We start from the raw sequence: 18,575 nt of genomic DNA, 5'->3' as shown, positions 1-18,575 counted from the left end.
TTGAGTTTTTCCTTTCCAGTCACCTTTCTCACTCACTATGTATTAACAGACCTCTCTGCATTGAATCATATCTGTTATTAACCTCTGTCTCTCTTCCACAGCATGTCTTTTATCCCGTCTTCCTTCTCTCACCCCAACCGGTCGCAGCAGATGGCTGCCCCTCCCTGAGCCTGGTTCTGCCGGAGGTTTCTTCCTGTTAAAAGGGAGTTTTTCCTTGCCACTGTCGCCAAAGTGCTTGCTCATAGGGGGGTCATATGATTGTTGGGTTTTTCTCTGTATCTATGAAGCGCCTTGAGGTGACTTATGTTATGATTTGGCGCTATATAAATAAAATTGAATTGAATTGAATTGAATTGAATGGAAGACTCAAGGTTTCTAAGAAGCAAGAAGAGGAATGTGAATGATGGGTGATGCTGCGTCACACCCTTTTATAGGGAGGAAGGTGGCCCCTCCTTGAAGCAGGCATCATGCTGGCAGCCAGTAATGGCTGGAGTAATAATATAGAGGCTTCTGTGGACAAAGAGAGTGTGAGAGAGTGTTCCCCAAACCAACACACCGAAGGGAATGTTTAAAAGAAAGCATCATTATCTGCTTTGTTTTATTTTGCACAAACATACACACACAAACACACTCTCAGTGGCGGTCCTAGCCTGTTTGGCGCCCCGGGCGCACAGAAGCACGTTCAGTGAGAGACTGAGATTACCCATGATGCACCACTGACCTATCTTCCATTGGTTTTAATTTTGCACTCCAGTATGAACACCCATCCCTTTCGACAGGTTGTGTGAGACTTTAAATTATCAAACTGTAAATTATAAATTTTAAATTGTTATTGATCCCTTTACCCCTAGTCCTAAAATGTATATTTATTTTCTTACTCTTCTTATATTTATTGTTTGTTTACTTGCACTGCTGTAACTGGAGCCTCGTCGTCTCGTCTCTCTATATACTGGACTGTATGTAGCGGAGATGACAATAAAGTTTACAGCAGCAAGCAGGCACACCGAGGGCTCTCGCACTCACTTTTCGCATACAGAATTTCGAAAAAACATTGGTGCAAATTATAACTCTGTATCATAATGTCGGGTGTTTTCGTGTTTGTTGGTTTTTTATTTTGTTTTATTTTGCAAGTTGGTTATTAGATGCTGCTCCAGCCAGTCAGTGACTCCCCCGCCGCCCCGCCCTCTCCTCCCTGTGCTGCAAGCAGCAGGCGCACTTCACAAACGGAGGGCGCCCTTACTCCCGGCAAATGTGTGATAGAAAGCCGATCGGTGCCTATGCCATTCACAAAATGCGCTGGCTGACGTCGGGGCAGCATGAGTACGAGCAAAAAAAATTTTTTTGCCGATGCCCGTGATGCCGCCTCCCACCACAATGCCGCCCGGGGCAACAGCCCGTGTCACCCGTATCAAAAACCGCTACTGAACACACTTATTAAATGAGAAATGAGAAATGAAAGATGGCCTTTCCATCCCCACAGGATAAAACAGTAACCTTTAATCTGGACCACAACCCTGTCTGTTTCTACTGGCGACCAGACATGTCCTCTGGTATCAGCTTAGTCGGGAATGTTCTCCCAAAACAACTCAACCAATCACTTATTACTGGTCTGACTGCTCTTCCTGAAGTTACTGAGCTTTCTCTAAATCAAGTGAATTTAGTCTTTAAGTAGATAGTGGTTACCAACAAGGCCCCATGCACACTAATATTTTTAGTTTACCTCACCTTTAAAAACCTCTTGACTTCACTGAGACAATGTAGCTGCATTTTCAAGGACAGTGGGTTCCCAGCAGAGGCTGAAGCCTCCACAGGCTAAATCGAACACATTGTAATTACAGCATGCTCTTCATATTGCACTTTTTTTTTTAAATGGCCTTGCTGCTGACATTATTTCATGGTTGCACTTCCTTCACAGAGAGAATGCCCTTCACAGAGAAACATGCTTTGGTTTTTCCCAGTGTAATGATTTCTATGCTCAAGATATCTCTTAAGTAACTGTAATTAGGATTAATATTAACGGTAATGACTACAAGCATTACTGCTGTAAGGTAAATTGCAATGTTTTTCATATAAGAATATAATTCTTTTTTAAATGTCTGTTGCAGATCTGAAAATTAGGTAAAAACTCCAAATGAACAACACATAGCACATTAGACTGTGGCATTATTTTATCAAAATTGAGCTAGAATGCAAAAACAGTGCATGAAAAATCAATTACACCCCCACTGATCCCAAAAGAAATAAATTTTCTTGATGAATTGATACTCAGCAAGTGTAAGTACCTTTGTGAAAGTAGAAGTTTTGCAGTTTGCTCATTTGGAGCAACTAGGTGTGTGTTAAGACAATGCCAAGGTGGTAAGTCATTTGCAATGATCTTAAAGCAATTGCTGCTGCCCATCAAGCTGCCCATCAAGGGTTATAATTGCATTTCCAAACAATATGAAGTCTAATCTATGAGAGTTTATTCACAAGTAGAAAACATTTAGAGAGTTGCCAATTTTCCCAGGACTGTCATTTTCGGTTAAGTCATCCTAAGGCCAGAATCTGCAATGCTCAGAAAAAAATTATATGTCTCAGACACTACAGGCCTCAGCTAGTACTTTAACGCGTTAAATGTTAAAGTTCAAGACTGAACAAATACAGCTTGTCTCGAAGGGTTGCCAGTATAAATAAAATTTAAAAAAACCTCTTCTCTTTAAATTAAAAAAAACATGAAAGCATGATTTATGTTTGCAAGGCTGCATCTAAACAAATGAAAACAATGTGCTTAGACGAGACCAAAGTGGAGCTACATGGCATGTTTGCCAAAAAGCAAACACAGCTCACCCGAAACCCTGGCTGATTGTGACCCACACCCGTTTTCACACCTTGGTTCATGTGATTAGGTAGAGGATCATCATGGGGTCCTTTTGTCCATCTTTGGGGGGATACTCCCACGCCGACTCTCCACCATTTGACCCTAGAACTGAAGAAGCTTCTCAGATGAGAGGTGAAATGTCTTCAAGCAACCTAAAGAAGTCCAGACCCTTTTCTTTCCAAGTTCCTTAGACAGCATATCAGGACAAACACCCCATGCCAACTCTCAGCATGGTGGTGGAGGAGTGATGATTTGTGCTTGTTTTACACGGGACATTGGCACTTTGCAGTCAATGAATCAAACTCGCCTGTATACCAAAGTATTCTTGAGTCAAACGTGAAGCCATCTGATCAAATCTGGGTCATCCAACAAGACAATGATCCCAAGCACAGCAGCGATTCAACAACAGAATGGCTGAAAAAGAAAAGAATCAAGTTTGTGCCCGAGTCCAAGTGCAGACCTCCCCCTGATTGAAATGCTCTCTTTTTAATGACTGTAGTTATTACCTTAAAGGAATTGTTTATTTATTTATTTTTAGTTTAATGAACTAAGATTGCTTTCTTACTAAGACTTAACCAAGAAGGTCAAGAGCATTCTCACAACTTTTGACTTGAAGCAAGGGGCAACTTCAACCCTATAATTTTGCTCAGGGACTAGTACTTTAGAGCTCACTAAGCCACAAAGATCTTAGTTATAGTGCTTGTAGACATATTTTTGAACTTGGATACAGCCAAGCCAGCTTTTGCCCCTTCCTGCTTTTGCTAAATTAGTTAAATTGCATCCAGGCCTCCTGACTTCAGTTTCCTGCTAAATAAACAGCCATTAAAGTGGCATCAATCTTCTTATTTGGTCTCATCAAGACAGCAGATCAAAAAAATTTAAAGTATTATTTAATGCCGCAATAACTTTAAGTTCAATTTTTTTTAAAAAACACAGTAAATTACAAAAGGTGCGGTTTTCATTTCGCTCTAATAAATGTGAAACAACATACTTGTATGCGTTGAATTACTTTTAAGGCAGCTTGATTTAGAAACTGTGGCAAGTAATGTTACAGCTGAAGAGGATTTTCAAGTGTCTTGAGAGCTGAAGAACGTGTTCTCTCAACGTCATTTTTTCATTTTTATTTTTGGCACAATGGCCAAATGTGCTAATTATCTTTTTCTACCATCAGAGGAGGTTAGGCAAAGACCAGAAGAGGGATGATGGCTTAGATAACATCATTCTCACTCTAAAGATCTTGATAGGGGGCTTTTTTAGGGGAAATTGTGGCTACTTTCCCTTTTTTTGTAAAAATGGTGACCACTTCATGCCTCACTTGTCATAGTCAGAGAGTGAGGAATAAAAAGTGTGAAATTCATTGCACAAAACCCCACCGATCACACTTAAAGCCACACTAATTAGTAAATCATGCCCCATTACCATGTAATTACCCACAATATTGTGGTTACTCCTTTATTACTTCACTACATGCTGCTGTTTTAAACTCAGCTCATCACCACTGCCTGTACTTAAGCACACACACACACACACACACACACACACACAAACACAAACACAAACTTATATCAGCAGGTTAATTAGAATGATTGATATCATCATAGGTATGACAGAAGGTTTATTTGCATGGGAAATGAGGGAAATGTAGCCTTTATTAAAAGTCTACATCCTTGCCACAGGAGGCCTCCTAATTGCTGTCTGAGACATACTGCAATTTCCACCCAATTTACTTCTGGCAGGCATAGTGTATAGGGCACTCTTTGCTGCATGCCCACAATGCCAAGCAGCCTGCTCTATTTCATGTCACTGTAGCATAAAACTGTATAATGTACAGTGTCATTGAATCTTGTTTAGTGCCTGACAGTAAAACAATAAGCACTACAGTACCTCGTGTGTTCTTAATTATATACAGATGTGAACAGAAGTTTGCATACACTCATGTGTCACAGTAATTTGGGGCTTTTAATGATTTCTTTGAACTGTTGTTTTTCCAGGGAGGAATGACTTAATGACTTCAAAAGAAAACAAGAATTGGGCGCACAAGTGTGTGTGTGTGTGTGTGTGTGTGTGTGTGTGTGTGTGTGTGTGTGTGTGTGTGTGTGTGTGTGTGTGTGTGCGTGTGTGTGTGCATGTGTGTGTGCATGTTTTGTGTGTAAAATAAAGACTTGGTATTATGTAGCTGTCCTCTCTGACTCAAAGGAATACTCTGTCTCCAAGGTGACACTTTTACATTGTAGTCATGGACACAACCATCTGTCATTCTATGCATGGCGTGCTGAGAAATCAACAAACCAAAGAGGTGTTGCATGTTAGTATGGAACAAGCCAAACTATGTCCAAACGCAGCATGGCACAAAGACAATGATGGCAACTCTTATATGAAAAAAGTTAAAAACCTAGTGTCCGGTGGAAAAAAAAGTTGCTGACTGACTAAATATCCCTGCGCTTAAATGGCTTGACATCTGCTGTGGAAGTTGTGTTATTGTTTTTTATTTTATCAATGGGAACCACGGGCCCCTTGTAGAAATTTATTCTATGGTTCTGGCTCTAGAAGGCCACATGGTGCATGGTGTGAGGTGAATGATAAGCATGTCCCCTTGGCTTGATGATATGATATTCCCAGCTGGGTCGCCACAGTTTTGCTTCGTCCTTCTTACAGCTCTGACTGCGAGTTATTGAGCTTGGGCCCTCCAGCTGTTTAGAGTGCTATATTTCAAGTAATTGAGTCATGGGATACGAGAGCTGCAAAGTAAGAGAGAGTGAGCGAGTGTTTGTGTAGTAGATGTTTTGACTGACATGTCAAAGGTAATTGAGTCATAGGTAAGAGGGAGTGAAGCTGCCAGCTGTCAGTCTCTTACAGGCTGAAAGCAGCACTCACCATCACCTAAAGAGACAAGGTGTAGGTGTGTACGTGCGTGTGTGCGTGCATTTGTGTATGTGTGTGCACTCATCCACTATGCATTCTGCTGCATAGATACAATAAGCACCTCTAGCAGGTAGGGTCAATGCCAATGACATGGCTACTACACTAGTTAGATTCTGGTGTAGTAGATTTCCCTTTTTATTATTCAGTCTGAATAATGAATGGAGTTTGAACATGGTCATAATCTTAAAGTCAATCTGTTCAAGCTGGGGAAAAAAACAGTTTCTCATTTGTAAGTCTGGACGATTCAGTTCAAAGAGCACTTTCCTTTGTAAATCCTTATTTAAAAATGAGCACAGCATTTTACTAAGGAAAAAATGAAATAAAAAAAATACTAAACACAAATGTTTTTAATTTTTATATGTTGCTCATTGTTATGACATAAATAACACTACAGCAACAAACCAACTAATCCATCCATAAATTCAAAGAAACTGCTGACTTGCAGAACAGGTCATGGGCAGTTACACAGCATGTGGACACTACTTCACAACCATTTTCTCCTCAACAGCCTCCACAGTGCGACTTTAAAGTTTCAGCAAATACTTGTGTCAGCACCTCTTACTCCAGCAATAATTAATACACTGTAATCGACAATGAGCTTTCATGTGCTGGCTGTATTTTTGGTGTATTCTTTTATGAGAAGATTTGCATAGCTTATGAAGCCGCTGCTGACTCGAACAACACGGAATCAAATCAGCAAACCCCAAGGAGAGAGGTGAACAGCCTACAGCTGTGCTGGTCTGCACATAATCTGTCTCCTCCAAGGTCACACTGAGTATCACCAACGAATCAATACCAATGGGCAACTCAGAATGGAAATATTAACATATACTATTAAAATTAGAAACCCCTTTGCAGCACAACTTCCATTGTGTTTGTATTTTCTAATTAGTTTTATAGATCACCATGAAATTTGAAAGTCACAAGCACGTATGACATGCAACATCACCAAGGTCCAAGTCAAATTCTCAGTTATTTTAACTTTTGTTGTTTTGTTGGCTTTAACTAAAAAAAGCAGCTTAAGGCAGCAAGGTTGAGCTGTTCTTTCTTTGAGGGATTTTTTTTCAAGGACAGTCCCTTCAGCAGCCACAGCAGTGTTATGTTTCTCACACCTACAAGTGACCCATTTTTCAAAGCTTTGAGATGTGTCAGTTTTGACTCCACCAACACATAAAAACTGTTCTTTATAGTCTGCTGTTGAGATCACAGCAGTAGGCTCTCATACATTTTCAAGTTATAAGAGACTCATTCTTGGGAACTGAATAGATTAAAACAATCTGTAACTTTGAGATCATGTTTTAAAAGAATGTAACTTGTTAGTGGATAGCCTATATCACGGTCTAAAATATGCATAGAAATTATAATTTCCTGCAATAGTTTTGTGTCATTAATGAAAAGCAAGTCACAATACTCTGCCATTTTGTGAATATGAGGTTATTTTATTTCAATCTAACGAGTCAGTCAATAGTAATCGTTTTTCTTTCTTCTTCTTTTCTTTCTGTCTGCTCCCTTTAGTGGTCATCACAGTGGATCATCTGCCTCCATCTCATCTATCCCTAACTGCTAACAAGGAAAACCTTAGCATCTCCGTCTCCTTTCTTCAAATTATATATCATAGCAGGCCTCACTACCATCTTGTAAACCTTCCCTCTGACTCTTGCTGTTATTCTTCTGACACAAATCACCCCAAGCAATGGTCTCGGTCAGCTCTACCCTGCCTAGATTCTCTTCTTCACTGCTCTTGTGCACTGTATGTTGCTTTGGATGGTTGAACCCAGGCATCTGAAATTGTTCACCCTCACTAGTCCCTGCAACATCACTATTACGCGATCTCCTCTTATTCACACACAAGTATTCTGACTTGATTCTACTGACTTTCATTAATCTTCTCTTCAAAGGATACCTCCACTTCTCCAAGTAATCTTCCAGACGTTTCCTACTCTCATTACTGATCACAGTCTCATCAGCAAACATCATAGTCCACAGAGACTCCTGCCTGTCCTCATCTGTCGACCTGTAAATACCATGGCAAACAAGAACAGGCTCTGTTGTCCCACCCCTCACCCTGAACTCAACTCTAACTCCTACCACATACCTTACAACTATTTCACTATTCTCATACATGACTTTATTCTCTGTCACTTCTGACTTCGTTTTTATTACTATTAGTAGTAGTAGTAATACTAATAATAATAATAATAATAATAAAAACTAAAATTAAAAATGTAAATAAAGTAAACAAGTAACAACGCTGCATCGGTCATTGAAGTTTGCTTTTAGGCCCTGGGATGCTGTATATTCTATCTAATAGCAACACCTGGTGGGTGAAAATTAAATAGCACACGCAGAGGCGTGAGCTCGGCCAATACATCGTATTTAATATTCTGCACGTCCTTACTACGGCGGCGTGCCATACATTACACGCTTTAAGTATCACCTGATCGATGCTTAAATTAGCACTTGAAATACTTTAGTGCTTTGTCACGCTGAAACGCAGTTTATTTTGATGTGTGAGGACTGCAGCTTTACAGGAACCCATTTTCTTATTCTAAGCTCTACACGGAACTGAAAAAGGTTACACCAGTAATGCTAACCAGCTGTGCAGCTAGTGTCACCGGTGTTGTCGCTGACAGCCTGTCACTCACCTTGCTGCTGTAACTATAATCTTGTTAGTAGATACAGAGTTGAATGACAGTGGCTGTGTTGCCTGTGCGTTAGTGTTTTACTAAAATTTCGTGGAGCTGAGACGCTGAAAATGAGAGAAGGGTAAGTAGATGGCTCCGTAGCTAACATTGACGAGTTAGCTAGGTGGCTAACTTAAAAAGCTACATATAAGACTGCTAACAGCACTAGCAAGGTAAGGACAGCTTAGTAGTTAGCATTTCAGTTACTCATCTAACTCGGCTGCAGTGAGTGGTCATTTAATGGGGTTAAACTCGTTTGTATAGCCAGCAAATTCAAAGCATGGTGTGTCAGTCGTGACTGATTTGACAGCTTCTTTTGACAGGCCAAAAAAATACTGAGTGATGACTGGCTGCTCTTAACGATCGACGATCAGTTAAATTGGATACCAACTGCCAAAGCCCTGCTAACACCAGTCGTATGAGCTTTTCACCAGGCTGACAGCAGCTGTCAACGCTTTTCCTTGTGGGTGGGGTCGAGATATTTTTTTCCCTTCGTAAGATTTCCATCTTCATCTTTTCAGCATACATTACCTTAATTTCCCGTACTAACCTCAGCAGTGCACACATCTTACCGCCACCTGATAAGCCAGTATATTCACCAGGGTTTGGTTCCCATCACCTTTCGGTTGGCTGAGCACACCCGATTCCTCCTATAGGTTGCTGATATAGCAGGAGGCGGAAAACAGACCCACTGCAGTCAAACACATTATCCAGTGATGTTTTACTATTACTGTTATTATAAAAACGATACAGTCCTGGTTTAAGTATATGAATGTTTTTAGACAGAATACATAGGGGTCCTTCCATGTCAACTAACCAAATGGCACGAGCTTTGACTTATGATAGTGAAATAAAATTGTGATAAAATGTATTTTCATCATGTTTTGTGCTTCATTATTTCTAAAGCTCAAGACTGTAGTTCATACATATTTTAGCCTTGTGCATGAGACGCACAATGTTGATTAAAATATCGGAATATATGGTTGCTGTTGTAGGGACACGTGTCCTTTTTTATTTGTAACCCTTCTTTTAATGCTTAATTTAATTGATTGTCTGATTTCAAAATTTTTTTTGTACAGAATAGGTTTTTGAACAAAGCTTCATGAATGCCTGCAATAATTTAATGAACACTAACTGGTGTTTAATTCTTTTATTAGGTGGGATAACATAGTCTTCATTACTTCCCAGTATTGGTACATGAGCAGTATGTTCAGTTTTGCATCAGTATTTTTTTATGAAGTAGGCTGATAACTGTTATGGATATTGTGCATGATTATATACTGATACAAGAACTTCTGTATTTGATGCAAGAACTTCTGTATTTGATGCAATTACCTGCCAAATCATCTTTGGTTCCCTGTGTTTTTTGGTTGTTTCATTAATGTTTTTGTTTGGTTTTTATTGGTTTGTTGCAGAGTGTGTGGCCTGTGATTCAGCTCTTGTGTAGCCATGGAGAAGCCGTGGAGGTTGTGGGGGGCAATGGAGCGTTGCACCCTCACTCTGGTGTCCTGGTCCTGGGGTGCCTGTCGTGTCTCCCTTTTGGCCCTTATCCTCACCTTCCATCTATATGGAGGATTTTTTCTCCTCGCTCTCATCTTAGCATCTGTGGCAGGCATCCTCTACAAATTTCAGGATGTTCTCCTCTATTTTCCTGACCAGCCTTCCTCCTCTCGCCTTTATGTTCCCATGCCAACAGGAATCCCACATGAGAATGTGTATATTCGTACTAAGGACGGTGTCAAGCTCAACCTCATCCTGCTTCGTTACACAGGAGGGGACACATCTCCTGGAGTCACTGCTGGAAATCAAAGCTGCCCCACTTCTTCTGCTCCCCCTACGATCCTTTATTTCCATGGTAATGCAGGTAATATTGGTCACAGGGTGCCAAACGCCCTGTTAATGTTGGTCAATCTGAAAGCTAACGTGGTGCTGGTGGACTACCGTGGTTATGGAAAAAGTGAGGGTGAGCCCAGCGAGGATGGGCTCTACCTTGATGCCGAGGCCACGTTGGACTATGTCATGACCCGCCCTGATCTAGACAAAACAAAGGTGGTACTCTTTGGTCGCTCACTAGGAGGTGCCGTGGCTGTTCGATTGGCATCAGTCAACCCTCATAGAGTAGCAGCCATTATTGTTGAAAACACCTTCCTCAGCATCCCCCATATGGCAGCAACACTCTTCTCCTTCTTGCCCATGCGCCTGCTCCCCTTGTGGTGCTATAGGAATAAGTTCCTGTCCTATAGACAGGTGGCGCTGTGCCGCATGCCTTCGCTGTTTGTGTCTGGTCTGTCTGATCAGCTCATCCCACCAGTTATGATGAAACAACTGTACGAGCTGTCTCCTGCACGGACTAAGCGCCTGGCTATCTTTCCAGAGGGCACGCACAACGACACGTGGCAGTGTCAGGGCTATTTTGCTGCTTTGGAGCAGTTCATTAAAGACCTGCTGAAGAGCCATGCCCACGAGGAGAGCGCTCAGCCTTCAGCTAGCGTCACCATTATCTAAAAAAGAAAAAAAAAAGTCAGGGACTGACTGTTCATGGGCTTGAGTGGACTGATTGGGAAAGCTTCACTGATTATTTGGAAGAATGTACATTTTTTTAATCCTTTTGTGTGGGGTTTTATTTTATTTCACTCTTTTTACCTTTCTGTAAATTTAACATGTCAAAATATTTTCACTGTTTCAAGGTTCTAAGAGAGGGTAAGAATGTCCTCCTGAGTTTGTTTGCAGATATGTATGCATGTATTTTTGACATTTTTTAACGAATGAAGCCAGATCATACATGTCACAACACAGAAGACTTTGCTCTAGTAAGTCTGCTCGAATGAATTAAAGTCAGTGAAACAGCTTCTCTTGTTACTGCGTCCATATAGGGGCCTATGGTGTTTCAGTGAAAACTGATTGTTACTGCAGTTAAAATTTCAGTTCATCTGATAAACTGAGCTAGGCCTGATAATGCAGTCTAGGCCTTCAGTGTAAATATATTTAATTTTCTAAATTGCACTTTTCTTTTTAAACTTACCCAAGTGTTTAATTATATGAGCTAACATCTTCTGAGCAATACTTTGAGCAGTGTACTTTTTTCCTCTCCCTCTTTAAGCGTTAATCTGATGTATGTGCAACAGATTGGCATAGAAGGATATTGTTGTGATTACTGTCTATACACATACACCCTTTGAACTTTACTTTTAAAAGTAGCAGAAAGCTTCCTGTTGAATAATTATATTCAGCCACAAGTGTTTGCTGAGATGAAGTGGTCAGGAAGATGAAATGACATGTTTGATACTTCTGCCTGTCAAAAATAACTTATGGACCTCTTATTTCCTGTCTAGCTGCTTCTGTTTCATTGTGATTAAGATAATCTACACGCTGTTCTCCCTGGTTAAAATGCAATGCGCACACAAGAAAAGGTCTTTGTTTTTTAATTGGGCTTTAGGGGTTATTATGCAACATTGGCTTCTATAGTTTATGGTAAGAACCTTTTACAGCAAGTTACATTAGTGTGTTATATATCTGTGCACCGAAGGAGTCATCGGTTGGTGTAATGGTCTTGCCCCTGCTGACCGCTGGAACACAATAGGGAAAAATGACATAGTTCTCATTTTGTGCAAAAAAGTATTCAGAAGATTTGCAGATATTATGAGTCCTCAGTAGTCTAAGCAAGAGAAATTTAGTGTGTCATTTCCCAAAGTTAATACTGCAAATCAACAAGAAACTGCAGTCCAGCAAATTCTAATAGGGGGATTTTGAGGGCAGAAATTAACTTTTGAAGATTAATGAAATTCTAAGAATTATTTTTTAACAAAGACTGAGGAATGTGAACTTGCCCTATACCTCTCACCCTTTAGTCACACCATGTGAGATTTCTGGGAGGCATTACAGACATGACGAATGATTACCAAGAAAGATAGTTCCTAAAAATTTACTGTACAGCATTTGGCCATTTGAATACTGAATTGAAATCATTTTAGGGAGCAAAAAACAAACCAAAACACAGAAACTGTTTTTTAAAGAAGAGGTGTATTTAGGAATGAGGTGTAAGCTTTTTTCTTAGCTTTTATCATCAGCATTGTAATTGTTAATTGGAAGATTCTGTCACCCCATGCTTATTTGCAAAACGGCTTTACTCACTTGGAGGGCTTTTAATGAGCTAATTAACCTTTCCTGCATGTCTTCCATGGGATGGAGCGGAGCTCGACAATTAAAACGCTATTATCAGCTCTTGCTTTCTAAATGCAGCACGCGGCAGTGCAGTGGTATCAAAGCCATTTGAACAAGCTCAACAGATCTCCTTAGCCATATTTAATACTGTTTGAGACGTATGCTAAACAAAATCTGACAATGCCAGAAGACCAAATTTGTGCATCACTGTAACTTGACAAATGATCGAAATCCTACTATGAATGTAAATGGTGGTCTTAAGTGAACATGCTTTATAGAAATCGTATATTGCTGGTCTTTTCTTCCTTTTTCTTTGACTTATTTTACTGGCGGCACTGAACATTTTGGGACATTTTTGTATTATATCAAATCCATATGCTGAGTTAATGCACATTGTGCATACAACCATGTGAGTATACACTCTTTTGGCTCCACTAGCTTTGTTTTACACTTCTGCTGTGACTTAGAATTGCACCATCCCATCATTCGAGAGAAGATTGCGGAACTTGTTGTCATTCACTTGATTTACCATTTTGTAGCCTGGTAGGAAGCAAATTTAATAATAAATGGGATATTGAGTCTTCATCCTAGCCAAATGTGCTTTTACAGTCTAACACCCTGTGGATGAAAACAAATAAAATTGAATGTCTTTTAAGTTTTTATAGAAAATCATTGGCCGATCAGATGCGACAGTGCACTGTGGGACTTTTTTTTTTTTCTTTATGTGAATCTATTCGGAAGAAATGCTGGCGAAAATGTTGCCATAACTCAGAATTGGTACGTTGCATTTTAAAGCTGGCATGTAATAACATCGAGTCTTGGCAAATTTGTGTGGAAATGAACATGCACAGTCTCGACATACTTTGTGTATATCTGCCACAACCGCTCCGCTTCTGTATGCTCTGAAGAAAAACTGATGATTTATTACTACAGACAAACATCTGAATGAGTCATCTTTTGACTTCTGAGTACAGGGCGGTCAGTTTGAGCAATTTTTTCCATTTTCCAGTTGTTTCTTTACGATTTTTAAACAATGTCGACAACTTCTTTTGTAAGCACACATTTTCACTTTCTATTTTCTGTACTGTAACATGCAATAAATTGATACATTAAAATCTTTTTTGTGGTTTGAGTTGGAGTTTGTGTGTGTCTGCGTGTGTGTGTGCTTTGTTATTCAGGGTGCTAAAACAAGTAACTTCACACTTCTGAGAATAACAGTTTTGTATGTTTTGCCATCTTGTGTTGCTGTTCACAGATGAATTTATTCACTTCCTTATTTTAGTGTGCATCTAATTCTGAAATAACGGTGGCATTATACGGTATTATTTTCACTTCTCAGTCTTAAATCACTTTACCTGTTTCGCACCTTGGCTGTTTTCCATTTTGCTGCCAGGTTCCACTCTTGTGCCCACTCGCGTGTCAATTTTTATTGTGTGGAAGAAGACGTGTGTTTTGTGATGTGAAAACCGAGGAGTGAGAGAGAGATTTGTCAAGGCTTCTGGTCAGGCAGGAAGCTGAGTGTGGTTAGCTTAGCGGAACAATAGAGGGGAAGCTCTTTACCATTTTTTTTGTAAAGTATTTATCCTGCGTAGTCCCTCAGACTGCACTGGATCTGGCTTCTTAAGGACAAAAGTGAGAGTTAAGGAAATCAATCTTGCTTGCAGACGGGAGTTACGGTACTACTGGAGATACTAGAGAACATTTGATAACAAAAGCAAACATCCGCCATTCCAAATACAGTAAGAAGAGAGGGAGAGGATAGTTCAGGCGTGAAACTGGTCATGTGGCAAGTGTGAGCTCGCTCTGGAGATTGTATGGGTCCTGCAATGGCAGTTTTGGCAGGTCTTAAGCCTGGCTCTGGACAAGGGGATAGTGAAAGAATGCTGTCCTGGCCAGTTTTCCTGTTGATGCTGGCCGCTCTCAGCTCATCTTTTCTTTCAGCTTTGTCTCTGTACCAGCTGGTAGCCCTCAGAGCTGAAATAGAGCAACTTCAATCAGATGTCTCTTGTGGGAGAGAAGAGGGACAACCCAGCGCAGACAGATTGCAGGTGAGAGAACACTAGTCCACCCCCCACATGGGAACGACAGCAAGCACCCCACCTGCACAAGGTTACGAAGATGTGCAAAATATTGTATTTTAATTGCAGTTACTGTTTTTCTAAGAGCTATATCATGTCTGTGCAGGTGGAGATTCCAAACAACATCAAAGATGTTGCTCGTCAGCCCGAGTGTCCACCTGCCTTCATCCAAAGACGACGAAGGAGAACGGTGTCTGGAGCAGAAGTGTTAAGTAAGACATAGAGGGTGCACTTGAGACTTACAGTTATTGTTCACGCATGAGATATTTGCAAAAATGTACGTTTTGTTTTTTCAACTCTGTTGCCTGATTAGAAAAAAGAAAAATAACACACACTTTTATTACTGGTACTATGCGTAGTGTATAATTTTCTGTACCATTGTTAACCCGTGTTTAATTGTGCATAGAGGTTTCTTTCTTTCTTTTTTTTTGGTGGGCAGGGGGGTGGAGGGTGTTAAATCCCGCCACACTAAGTTCCCCAGACACACTGTTTACTTTAACATACCAATGACCACGTTTTCTTAACAATCCCAAAAAATCTCATGTGGTCAGATATTGCTGTTAGTTGATTAATGTGCATAGTATAAGGCCAAATTTATTGAGCTGTTGGGCACCGATGATGCACTTTTGCCCAAAAATGGGAGAGAAAAAAATGATGGATAAGAACGAACAAGAGTAACGGTTAAGGAACAAGCTTTGTTGAGACAGAAAAGAAACAACTTTTAAAAATAGTTTCCTCTTGTGTTTGCTCGCAGTTTCTCAGTCTTTCCTGCAGATGCTGGCAAACGACAGCAGAAAAAACTACGTGAAAGGTACAAGATGTTAGACCATAACTGTGACATTTTGTTTTGATTTGTCTGTTTATTTAACTTACCTCTGGTTTGTATTTACCTCTTGTTTCATATTGAGATCTTTTGGTCTTTGCAAACTAATCAGAGCCATTGTTACAAAGTCAGAATTTAGACTTAAGCTGTATGAGGTCTACAGTAACTAAGTGACTCACAAATATGGTGACTGTTACAAAAGATGTATCTTTATGTGCTGTGGGGCATTTTCCATAATGATGTTATGTTTTGGTTTAGAAATTTTAAGAGATACGTACACAGGCATCCCTTGGCAGCCTGGGTTAAAGAGAGGCACTGCCCTGGAGGCCGAAGGTGACCGCATTTTAGTCCGAGAGGAGGGCTTCTATTATGTGTACAGTCAGGTATGTCCTTTTTTGAAATTGTCATTCCATGATTTTGCCACAGGGGGGTGCTGCCAGTCCGTTTCCAAATCATCAGATATTATTTTCCCCCTTACAAACGGTGCAGAAAAAAGGGTGTGCTCAATCTAAACATGCAGCTGGTTGAGAGACCTTGAACAAAGGTCAGATAAAGAAGAGAATATATAAATTATGCGTGCATAATAAATTAGGCGGTGCTGTAGCACCAATGCCCCCACCACACCCCATGGTTTTAACCTGGTGGTTCTGATGTGCACAGGTCTTCTACAGGGACAACACCTTTGCAATGGGTCACGTGGTGTTCCGGTGGAAGGCAAATGTTGTTGGAAACGAGCCTCAGTATGTGTCCCTGTTCCGCTGCATCCAAAACATGAACCCTGTCCAATCGTTCAACACCTGCTACACAGGAGGTGAATCTGTGTTATTGTATTTGCCCAGATATGTTCTTCCTTTAAACAACAGTTCTTGTGGAGGTTAATCAACCCACTTCCTCTTTTGTCAAGCTGTCAAGCATTTGTTTGTGTGTTTGTGTATGCATGTTGGTGCTTCAGTTTAAGGAGTGCGTAATAATGGAAAATACCAATTCAAGGTCTGATGCAGACATTTACATCCCTCAGGTATTGTGAAACTGGAGGCTGGGGACTACTTGGAGCTTCTGATCCCCCGGGCCACAGCAGACGTGTCCCTGAGTGGAGATTCCACCTTTCTGGGTGCTCTCAAACTGGCTTAAACTGTGCCACCTCACATCGGACCCAAGGGGAGACGTTAAAGCCATGAAGTGCCAGAGATGGGGGAATGGCAGCAACATGCTACATTTCTTGGTGACCTTGACTGACTTGGTGTTGTGACAAAAACACAGGAAGCAGCCATTTCACCACTGGCTGAATGATGTACTGTGCAACTTCTAGCTTGTTAAGCCTGAGCAGACACAAGAGAGACAGAGGGTTAAGGGTTAAGGTCTGTCCTTTTTATTATGTTCATGCATTATATTCATTTGTGCCATACATATATACATTGTAAGAAACTGTTAGAATCAAGTAAGCTTTCTTCAGATAGTCGCACACGTGGCAAGGACCAAATATTAATCACATAATCTTTCATTTAGCAGCAGCCACATTACTGCATAACTCAGATGGTTCTTCTTATATGCTTTATTAGTCCAGATATAAAGACATAAGCCAGCATGACTCACTTGATATGAATATTCAGATGCAATAAAGTGACAATTCTTTCACAAGACATTCTGAGTGGAGGCTGATGTTCCATCAATAACCACAAGAAGGAAAGAGTTGTGTGTGTGTGTGTGTGTGTGTGTGTGTGTGTGTGTGTGTGTGTGTGTGTGTGTGTGTGTGTGTGTGTGTGTGTGTGTGTGTCAGAACAAAAGCAAAGAGAGAAATAAGGTTGATCAGGAGCAGCAATACCCTATTTTTAGCCTGAGGCAAAACTCTAGGCAGATGATGTCTTCATTTTCAAAGGAAGTGATCAATGAATTTGCCATGCACGAATGCATGAAAGCCCAGGAGAAAATAGTGACACTTTTTCAGTGTATTCTTCAGTCTAGATTTTGTATAAGCTAGAGATGGAGTGAACGTTATACCCGAGAGTGTGTTCTTATATATTCTGGACAATATTAATACATTCGCAGTTTTAATTACAGTACATTATGTGAATTTTTTATGCCATAAATCATGCAGTATTATCAGTACTTTACACACTGTATAGGATCAGAGGGATTGTTTAGTTTTAATATTTACTGACTGTCAGTGGTTTTGTATTATAATTGTCATATCAAAGGTAAAAAATAAACAATTAGTCACAAAAAAGGTTTTCTCTTACATGAGTTTTTCGTGCAATATAACATATCAGGAAAACACAGATTTGTACACGGGAAAGGAAAATGTTAAGCAAAACGCCACACAACTTAACATGATTTTGCCATGACATGATATGATATAAAATTATAACATATAGCTCAAGTATTTCCCACAATTTCCTTGTATTCAAAACACAATTCATTAACAGGAAAATCTGGCTTCTATCTGGCTGCCAGGAAACCCATATGAAAACAGTGACAGTCAAAAAAATGTTTTTGTTCCACAACTATTTAATGGTAAGCCCAGTTTAAGTAAACTATTTAAACTGTTGATTTTAGACAAGACACACACCACTGTTTACATTGGTTGCTGAGCGGAGCAGGCAAACAGTTCAGCTTCCTGGGTTTCAGGATGTATGGTTACCAGGGTTCCCTGGTAACCATACACCTCTCCCTGCGGTGAATAAATCTGAGAAATGACTCAGATTAATGTAACCAGCTAACTTGGAACGTTATAATTCTGGTGATAATAAATTTACTAAGGGAGGTGAAAGGCCTGAGTCTGGAAGTGTGGTCAGAGGGTGATTAAAACCGCCAAGGACATCATTTGCACCGGTCTGCAGAGCATCAGCAATACTGAACCCAACCACAGCTTTTTCACCTGCTGCCACCTGGGAAGCACCGTAGATGTAGCCACTGCAGGACATTTTATTTTCTCATCTTCATACTTCTCTTTAATACTTTGCTATTTATTAAATACAGTTAATATTTTTAATGACTAAATTATTATTCATGTTTATTTTATGTGTTTTGCCAATACCATAAATGGTAAATGG

The 18,575-nt window shown here is 40.2% G+C and overlaps 2 protein-coding genes across 2 annotated transcripts; both read left to right on the top strand.

Annotated features, from left to right (window-relative positions):
- Window positions 1–8,165: 8,165 nt before the first annotated feature.
- abhd13 (abhydrolase domain containing 13) lies at window positions 8,166–13,743 on the top strand. The gene is made up of 2 exons (XM_085249193.1): window positions 8,166–8,545; window positions 9,879–13,743. The coding sequence occupies exon 2, from the start codon at window positions 9,913–9,915 to the stop codon at window positions 10,966–10,968; it is 1,056 nt and encodes a 351-aa protein (XP_085105319.1). The 5' UTR covers window positions 8,166–8,545; window positions 9,879–9,912; the 3' UTR covers window positions 10,969–13,743.
- A 350-nt stretch (window positions 13,744–14,093) lies between these two features.
- Window positions 14,094–17,738, top strand: tnfsf13b (TNF superfamily member 13b). The gene is made up of 6 exons (XM_085249194.1): window positions 14,094–14,672; window positions 14,809–14,914; window positions 15,457–15,513; window positions 15,784–15,908; window positions 16,186–16,336; window positions 16,544–17,738. The coding sequence occupies exons 1-6, from the start codon at window positions 14,439–14,441 to the stop codon at window positions 16,654–16,656; spliced, it is 786 nt and encodes a 261-aa protein (XP_085105320.1). The 5' UTR covers window positions 14,094–14,438; the 3' UTR covers window positions 16,657–17,738.
- Window positions 17,739–18,575: the final 837 nt, after the last annotated feature.

This window comes from Mchenga conophoros, linkage group LG16, assembly GCF_057382185.1.
Source record: "Mchenga conophoros isolate Kocher_MC1m ecotype Shallow Benthic linkage group LG16, M_conophoros_male_GT1.1, whole genome shotgun sequence".
Classification (NCBI taxonomy): Eukaryota; Metazoa; Chordata; class Actinopteri; order Cichliformes; family Cichlidae; genus Mchenga; species Mchenga conophoros.
The sequence above is the reverse complement of the archived record's forward strand: the minus strand, read 5'-3'. Positions and strand labels throughout refer to the sequence as shown.

Excerpts from the sequence above, each read along its gene's own strand:
- abhd13 (XM_085249193.1), top strand. The coding sequence starts at position 9,913 with ATGGAGAAGCCGTGGAGGTTGTGGGGGGCAATGGAGCGTTGCACCCTC.
- tnfsf13b (XM_085249194.1), top strand. The coding sequence starts at position 14,439 with ATGGGTCCTGCAATGGCAGTTTTGGCAGGTCTTAAGCCTGGCTCTGGA. Across the intron at positions 15,909-16,185 it reads TCTATTATGTGTACAGTCAG|GTCTTCTACAGGGACAACAC; the intron begins GTATGTCCTTTT and ends TGATGTGCACAG. Across the intron at positions 16,337-16,543 it reads CAACACCTGCTACACAGGAG|GTATTGTGAAACTGGAGGCT; the intron begins GTGAATCTGTGT and ends TACATCCCTCAG.